Here is a 9,340-nt window from a genome sequence, read left to right on the forward strand (position 1 = left end):
TAAGCACACAACAAATTATGGTGGGCGTTCGGATACCCGTTCGGGTTCGGATCGGGTATTTCGGATTTTTGGGTATTTTGGTATACGGGTATAGAACCCGTTCTGGTATCTCTATATTTCGAGTCGGGTTCGGGTATTTTTAGTTCGTGTTCGGTTATTTCGAATCGGGTTCGGATATTGAGATTTTGAAAGAAAAAAAATTAAATTTTTCATTTTTAGGTTTATTCTATTTAAAAATATAGATTTTACTTAGCTGATTTTTTATTTTTTTAATAGATTGAATGATTGATAGATTTGGAGATAATATTTTAAAAATAAATAAACTTTAATTTGGCTATTATTTTGAAATTTTGAATCTAACTTTTGTTAATACATGAAACAAAAAAATTTGACATGCATTTTAGTTGAGTTACAAATTATTTTTTCCTTTATATTATATGATCTTAAAGTTTGTGTAGCATCAATACAAATATTTTAAATAAAATAAGAGATGTAAACAAAAAATATAAGGGTAAGTATATATATGTTCGGTTATCTTCGGATATCCATTCGGGTTCGGATATTATCCGTTCGGGTTCGAATATCCAATCTTCCTAAATCAATACCCGTTCAAGTATTTTGCTATTTCAGTTCGGGTTTTTCGGGTCGGGTTCAGATACGGGTAAAATGCCCAACCCTACCACAAATAGTGAAACACGTAGTCCAAATGCATTTGATGCGCGACACTTGAGGAAAAACAAGAAGATATGTATTTATAAAAACGACAAGGAGTCTACACACATAACAAAAGAACGACACATAGTAAACCAAACAGCTGTAAGAAAATCAACACCTAAATAAGTAAATGCCTAAATGGGAAAGATCTGGAAAGACGATCCAAAAGGAGAAGCAATCAATCGTTAGAGAACCTTTCTTTTATATACACTTTTTCCTTCATTAGAGAACAAAGAGAACGATTCATTGTATACAATTAAGGCTAAACTTCATAGGTAAAAAAAAGCACCGCATTCTATTCTATTAACTTTCTCTGATGTAATCTCCAAAACAAGAAACTTACGTAAGGAAACAGATATCCTCCGAGAATCTCACCTTTGATCCGGTTGAAAATGACTAAAGGCCGTGGGAATGTAAGCATGGTTAGAAATCATGTTGTGGAGTGATGTGAGAGAGTAGTCATAAACCCATCATCAGTTTCTACAGTTGTGAAGTCAGTTTCCGGCTTAGTTGTATTATGTGCGTCTTCAAGCTACAGTCTTTAACCTAGCAAGAGGGCATTGATTTGCTTATAAAAGCTTGATCAGGAAGGAAACAATGCAAAAAAGGGAAGAGAAAAGCAGAGAGAGCATTCTTTAACCTGCATAGCTGCTACTATTGATAAGAATCCTTGACATTGTTCGAGCAAGACCGTTTCTTGTGCAGTGATATTCACCATCTCCGCCATTACTGAATTCATTTCATCCACCTATCAATGACATCAAACAACAACAAAGCACCTATTAAACCACTCAAGACAAGTGCATTGACAAACAACCAGGTTCTAGTTTCTGACCAGAGTTAAAACTGCCTCCGCGCCAGTAACTAATATTCGAAACAATTGAGCATTTTTAGAAAGAAATGCTTTAGAGGACTTTCAAGAATAACTAGTTCTAGACATATGCATATAAGAATGGACAAAAGCAAGTTTTCCACCTGCTATCTTATAATAATCATTACATTATTTGTATGAGTCTGTATTCTGATGAAAACGACTCATATGCAGTACTTGCACATGAAAGTATGTCGCAGCTAGTATACTGCATTCTAATTTTCTATTCTTCCAAGCAATAGAGACAATGCATAGAAGAGCGATAAGAGGATAAGCTTTCATAAGTCACATAACTCACGTTATAATCTCTGAGACGAGAAATTTACCTTCGATGTCAGCGAGAATATGGAAGACGCCATAGCATGCATCACATCAACAGCTGAACTAACAGCATGCTTAAGATCTAGAATATCAACCTAACAACATAAAAATCATTAAAAAAAAAAACATTCAGAAACCGGAATCTAGTGTTCATTACCTAAGGATACAAAATAAGCCAACACAAACATATTAGAGTAAGGTAAAATAGCACTCACCACAGCTTTTCCAATAATTGGAAGACGAAGCGTGCTGGCTTTCAAGGCTTCAGTTGCTCCTAACAAAGAATTCGAATGATCTCTGTCTAGAAGAGACCATTCTTCTAGGTAACCCATCTACAATTTCCAAAATACAATGGGTTTTGTTAGCGTCAACAGAGCAATTACAAAGGCAATAACAGGATAAACGAAATTGCTAGAAGTTCATATTCTCACCTGCTCCTTCAAGATGGAAGCTAGTTTCAGTTTATGCTTCAGCAAGAGCAACCTGATCCGTTTGAGAGTGACAGAATGGCGCAATTCCGAGATTGATACCCATGCATTCCACAGGTTTTTCTGTCAAAAAAGAAAGTCTGATTTCACTAGAGTGTGTCTAGTTTCTTGGACCAAGTTAATGACTCAAACTATCTATAAGAACCCTATACTACCGTAGCTAGGCTTCATAACCTATTCTACTGTTCGCTAGATTACAAATCATGCACTCTCCAAGTCTGCTGCAGTGGCTAAAAGCACTTGCGATCCAAGCAGGTACAACCATACGTCCACAATTATTAACATAGCATTGACGGTATAAGAAAGGATACCTCTGCAGTCAGTCTCTGCACCATGAAAGTGGAGTCAGCCCTGGCATTGGCAAACCTCCACTGCAGATGACGGTTATACAGAAGCCTCAACAAGTGGGCATCCATAACCCGATCCTCCCCAATTTTCCCCCTCCTAATATCAGCAGTGAAACAAAGAATCGAAGGCAAGTTGCGGTTATAAGCGTTCATTTGCTCAGAAACTCCATTTCTCACTCGACAAGGACTAGAAAGTGCTCTAGCTTGAGATGAAGTAGCTGTCGCCCAAACCTTACTAGGTGAAGCAGGTCGAGTAGCACCACCTCTTATCGGAGAAGCCATACCACGAGGAGATGACACCAACGGAGTATCACTAGAGAACCGTTTAGACTGACTCAACTTTGATGACATACTACTTATCCTCGAACTCGGGCTAGAGCACCGAGGTGAGCCGCCAGGATCTTGCAACCTCCTTAATCGGGTGTTAGTCTCTTGCCAGAACTTAGCAGAAGCCATAACGTTACGTTGCAAGCTCCTCCTTTCACCACGTTCCTGCGCACCATTGGTGCTACCAGATGAAACACTATCAGAATCAGAAGCAGTAAAGTCACTAGTGCTTGTGACTCTTGTCTTTCTCTCATCTCTCAATTCCAAAACTCCATCACCTTCTCCCAAATCTAAACCTAATCTCCCATCAACAGAAACCCTAGAGCTCCGCTGCAACATTGATCCAAGCTTCTTCTTCCCTATATCATCACACTCACAATCCACATTTTTAGAAACTGAACTTCCTCTCATGGAAGCGCCTGGCCAGAGCTGGTGGTGGTGGTGGTCAACCGGCTTTGAGTTCTCCCTCTGATCTCGAACCTGCGGCGACCTCCGCCGCTCGGGGGTAGGTTTACGGTGGGAAACCGGCGTGGTGGTAGTAGTAGTGTCCTTCTTCTTGCTAATCGGGAGCGAAAACGCCTCGCCTTGGAAGGAAACAGATAAGCTCCTGGTGGAAGTGATGAGCATCTTCGCTGCCGCCGACATTGCAGTGCGAGTGCTAGCGACAGGAGCTGGCGATGGCCGGCGGCGGTCTACCGATTGAGACCGTTTGGTTAGCGAGGAAGGCGTGTTGATCCGATTAGAAGCGGAAGGAGTGGCGCGAGAGAGCAAAGGGGAAGGATATCGCTTACTTGTCTTGAGTAATGCAGACGACGAAGATGTGATAGAAGAGGTGGAGTGAGAATGAGAATGGGAAGGAGAAGGGGATAAGTATCGCGAGGGTACATTTTTGAGTCTAGGTCTTCGTTCATTGTTGCTGGGGTGCGGATCTGGAGGTGGTTTCCTGGTGGAGGTTGCTGCTTGAGGAATCGCAGGGACCATTATCTCTCCTCTTCTTCCTCGTCGTCTGGTTCGGCGGCTTCGTGATCCTCACAGTGCATTACAGAGATTTGTCACACTTAGCCGCGGGAAATGAAATCTTCAGAGATTTGGGGTGCAAAACTAAAAGATCCCTCGATGTGGATCTTGAATAGGATTTTGCTATTTAACTTGCCTTCGCAGCCAAGAGAGAAGAGAGGAGAGGAGAGGAGATGTGAGAGTGGTGGTGGATTGGGGATTTCCCACTTTTTAGTATACTGTCTGTTGGGTAGCTCATCTTTTTTTTTGAGTCTCCTTTTTCATTTTTTTCTGTTCAAATCCATTTTCAGATTTATACTCTATTTAATTGCCTAAAAAAGCTATACGTAAATGGCTAATTCTTTCGTTTTCTGCCCAATCCTTTACATATTTATTCACAAAAATCCTAAATTAACTACATTAGTGATGTGCCCTAAGCCCCTAACTATTGTAAACATAATGCAGATCATATGAAGGAAGTAGATGATTTTATTATTTAATCATTCACTGTGTTTGTTTGTTTACAGGAGAAGATTTTTCACGATATGTGATAGTTACCACAGCTGAGATTCATGGGGAAACTTTCCTTCACTCGTATATATGTATAGGGGCTCAATTCGGGCACCCCGGCCCAAATCTAATAAGCCCTTAAATGATTGAGTCCGGTCTGGCACGGCCCGAAAATATATATGTATAGGGGCTCAATTCGGGTTTTTTTTTTGCTTTTCGAAAAATAATTTGTCATTGTCATTTCCATCGTTTTAATACATGTGAATTTTCATTGAAAAATAGTTTCATTTCTTTTTTTTTTTTTTAAATATAAAGTGAATTTAAACTTCTCTTCTTTGTCAAAAATGTTTTATTTTTTTCGTATGTTTTATTTTTCTTGTCTATCATTTTATAGTGCGCTTTAAAAACATATTATAAACAAACCAAACTTAATAAAATTTATATATTCAAATATAAATTAAAACTGAATATATAAGAGAACAAAATTTATGATAAACATGGTCGAACGTTTCATACTTTGCATTTTGAAATAAAAAAACATGTTGTATATAAAAGAAGAAGGTATATTTACAAAATTTAAAATGTCACTTATAATGATCAAACAATAAAGTACATTAACAATTTTATAGTTACTTTATTAGAGTTTGGATAAAAATATTAAAATAATATGTCAATACTAATAATGGTTTTTGATTGTAAAAACAATAATATTTAAAATAAAATATAAAATTTTGGGTTTTTGGGCCGGTCCTAGTCCAAACGGGCTTAGACCCAAAATACCCAAAGCCCAAATGAGGTTAACCCGAAAGGCTTAATTTTTTTTGGAGCTTAAAAATCTAAGCCCAAACCCGATAATTCTAAGGGCTGGACGGGTCGGATTGCGGGTTATGGCCTTAATTGACATGTCATAAATGTAATCCTCCTTTTCTATTGATGTGTTCGTGGAAATACATAGATGAACTCCGCAGTTCCAAACTATAAAACCTTTCATGATGTTTTATTATTATTCTTCTTTTCTTTCATTTGGTAAGGAAGAGAATTATATGGATAGTGCTTCTTCTGTGAACATCTCCTATATATTAATCCTAGAGCATTGCAACATGTTTTTGTAGCCACGTGTCATCATGAAGATAATTCTTAGAATTTTTAGAAAAATAAGTCGGTCCATATAAACATATACTATATTTTGTATTAAACTAACTATCAAATTAATTAGTAGTGTACAAAAGAATATTTTTTTTTCTTAAATAAAAATTACGGAATTATCTAATATGATTAGTATATATATGACAATTAATGATTTTGAATAATACATATTTGATAACAATTTTTGTATCATCTTTTTTTTCATATATTATTAAAAAAATTAATCAATTAAATTAAGCATATAATAAAAAAATAGATTTTTTTTATATGTTATATTTTAATTTTTTTAAATGACTATAACTTACTAAAAATGGTAAAAGTCTCACATTGAAAATTTTATAATCAATGGTTTAACTTTTTTTGTTCAAGCAAGATACAAATGATCATATATCGTAGGGGTGGGCGTTCAGATAACCGTTCGGCTTCGTATCAGGTATTTAGGATTTCGGGTATTTCAGTATAAATGTATAGAAACCATTCGGGTATTTCTATACTTCGGGTCGGGTTCAAATATTTTGGGTCGGGTTTAGATATTTAAATTTTGAAGAAAAAATAAATAAATTATTCATTCTTTAAGTTTTTGTATTTAAAATATACTTTTAACTTAACTGGTTTTCTAATTTTTAAAAGATTAAACTATTAATAGGATAAAACTTTAAAAATAGAAAAAACACTAATTTAGTTGTTGTTTTGAAATTTTAGATTGTAGCTTTTGTTAATGTAAGAAACAAGAGCTAGATATGTATTTTAAGTGAGTAGCAAATGATTTTATCCATAATTATATGTATATTATCTAATTTTGAGCAATGGGCATCGTTAATATAAATATTTTGAATAAAATGAGAGAAGTAAACTAGAAATATAAGGTTAAGTATACTTATGTTTGGTTATCTTCGGATATCCATTCAGGTTTGGATATTACATGTTTAGGTTTGGATATCCAATCGCTCCGATTTCAATAACCGTTCGGGTATTTTGCTATTTCGGTTTTAATTTTTGGATAGGATTTAGATACGGGTATCAGATAAAATTTCCAGCTCTAATAAATCGTATGAATATGAACTCTCATTAATAGATATTCATATTTTATATATATATATATATATATTTATATCATTTGAAATAAGTTATATACTATATAAAAAATATGTTAATTTCAAAATTTGCAGTGAAAAATCATTGAGATCTTAATATTTTACTTTTGAAATTTTTATTGAAAAATCTCACATTTAAAGTTTTGTGATTAACGGTTTAAATTTTTGTTACAGAAAAATATAAACATGTTTAAAAATCATACGAGTATGAAATGTCAATAATAAATATTTATATTAAAATATACTCCTTCCGTTCCTTAAAGTTACATGTTCTAGAAAGAAAATTTGTTTCAAAAAGATCCATTTTTTTACATTTTTAATGCAGATTTTATTAACTAATTGCAGACTTCAAAAAATTTAATTGCACTAGTTGAATTTTTATTGGTTTAAAATTATGGAAAAAGATAAACACAAAAAATATGTAAATTTAATGTGTTTTATTGAAACGTGTGAAAAATCTAGAATATGTAACTTTAAAGAACGGAGGTAGTACTATGTATCTATGTCAATATCACTAAATTTTAATTTATACAATATAAAGTAAAATAAAATAATTTTTTGATTTATTTACCAAAAACGTGATCGTAAATTAACAAAAATGTATTAGTTTTAATTTATGTGTTTAATCTAATGTATATACTTTTATGCATATAAATTATTTTTTAAATAGGTGGTTTCTAATATCTTATTTGATATTGACAATTCCAAAAACACATTTCTTCAAATCGAAGTGATTTTTAATATTGGAAGCACTATATATATTATTTAATTCAGATTAAATAATGTAGTCTTGATTTTTATTCATAAAAAGCTTTTAATGAAATATCATGGCAAGATTCCAATCACCTCATTTTGAGTTTGTTCGAATAATGAGAGATTTGATCATTCGTCTAATATTTGTTTCTCCCTAATACCCTATCTAGCTATTATAATTGTAAGAATGATATATTTGAACTATTTATTATAAGTTTTCTGGTTTATAATTTAATAAATCAAACAGTTCTTAGTTTATACATAGTATATATATACTAGAATTGTAAAGTTTATATATAATTTGTATACTCTTAATAACTAAACTTCAAAAGGCAGGCTAATAAAATAAATAATTTTTTTTTTGTTCTGGAATTAGATGATTTTTAGACCGAACTGACGAACATATACTAAATAGACATTGATATTTAGAGTCCTAACAGCATGATATATTAGATTTGAACACTAACCTGTTAATAGAGTTTGCCGGTGATTTTTTTCAAAATTTTGATTTTTAGAAATGTATCTCGAGTTGAACTAATTTTATCGATGTCTGTCTATCTTTTAAATTGACACCTATGTAATTCACCGAATTCATAGAAGAAGTTAAAAAAGAACTAAATTCATATCAATTAAACAGAGACAAGAACAAAAGCATAATTTATAAAGGTAAAAAATAAAATCTCTTATGGAGAGTCAATAGTAAAACAAATCGAGAGAGAGAAAAACATAATCCACTTTCATCATTATACAATCGATGAACTTATTTGATTTTGGTGATTTGTGTCAGACGCAAAACTTAATTTCTTTTTGTGCATATGAAATCTTAAAAATAATTATAATGAGTTGCAATACGATGATACATTTAAGAACTAACATTGTATTCGTCGTTTTACAATCGATAAAGATTATGGTGGTGTTGTAAAATGTTAAAACCAATTAAAGAACAAAAATTATTATAAAAATTCACTCCGTCCGGGTATCATGTATGAAATGAAAAAGAATAATTGTAGATTGTGTGTTAATCATAAGGCACATATCAAAAGTGTTGGGACTGTTGGGTAATGGGCCATTTACTAATGGCATGCTTGCTTATTACTATCCATCATACAGGAGGTCCAAAAAATTGATTTAATGTGTGTTTTTCATTAGTGATGTGGAAAAAAAAAAGGGTTGTGGTCCTTGTGGAGGAGCCTACGAATTTAAAAAGAGTTACAAACTTACAAAGCACCCAGCTTAGAAACTTTGCTTATATGTTATTGAATCTATTAGTTGATATTGGGCTGGTAAGGCCCAATCCAAAAACCAAGTTATAAGTTGATTTGACTTTTGTTTTATATTAATAAATGTAGAAATGAAGAAGAGATGAAAAAGTTCCTGTCCGAAGCAAAAGTTTGACAAAGTCCAGGATAGATGGGGTAAGTTAGTGGGAGCCATGTGGCGTTTTAATTACAGATAAACTAATGAACACACCAAAAAAGATTCATCAAGATCTTTTCAAATCGTCAGACGTCACATCCCATCTTAAAATCTGATAACCGAAAACTTGTTCAAGCTTCGTCTTCCCCCAATCACTTTTCTTCTTCCTCAGTTTCTGGGTTTCATCAGAGAAAGAGAGAACGAGTCAGAGGACCCAGAAACCCATCATCTTAATTGACTTTCTGGTTCGTAAATAATCTGACTTTTAGATTTTCTCTGGTAAAGGCTTCATTTTATAGAAGAAACTCTCCAAAGTTTCAATATATATATTTTTTTTTTCACAGGACTCTCTCTCTC

General features: G+C 33.4%; 1 protein-coding gene across 1 annotated transcript; it reads right to left on the bottom strand.

The window, feature by feature from the left end:
* Nucleotides 1-896: 896 nt before the first annotated feature.
* On the bottom strand, nucleotides 897-4,345 carry LOC106346491 (protein SNOWY COTYLEDON 3). The gene is made up of 6 exons (XM_013785843.3): nucleotides 2,706-4,345; nucleotides 2,338-2,457; nucleotides 2,122-2,238; nucleotides 1,912-2,001; nucleotides 1,355-1,462; nucleotides 897-1,260 (listed from the first exon to the last, which is right to left on the bottom strand). The coding sequence occupies exons 1-6, from the start codon at nucleotides 4,047-4,049 to the stop codon at nucleotides 1,195-1,197; spliced, it is 1,845 nt and encodes a 614-aa protein (XP_013641297.3). The 5' UTR covers nucleotides 4,050-4,345; the 3' UTR covers nucleotides 897-1,194.
* Between the last annotated feature and the right edge of the window lie 4,995 nt (nucleotides 4,346-9,340).

The sequence above is a fragment of the Brassica napus genome, chromosome C1 (genome assembly GCF_020379485.1).
Source record: "Brassica napus cultivar Da-Ae chromosome C1, Da-Ae, whole genome shotgun sequence".
In the NCBI taxonomy this organism is placed as follows: domain Eukaryota; kingdom Viridiplantae; phylum Streptophyta; class Magnoliopsida; order Brassicales; family Brassicaceae; genus Brassica; species Brassica napus.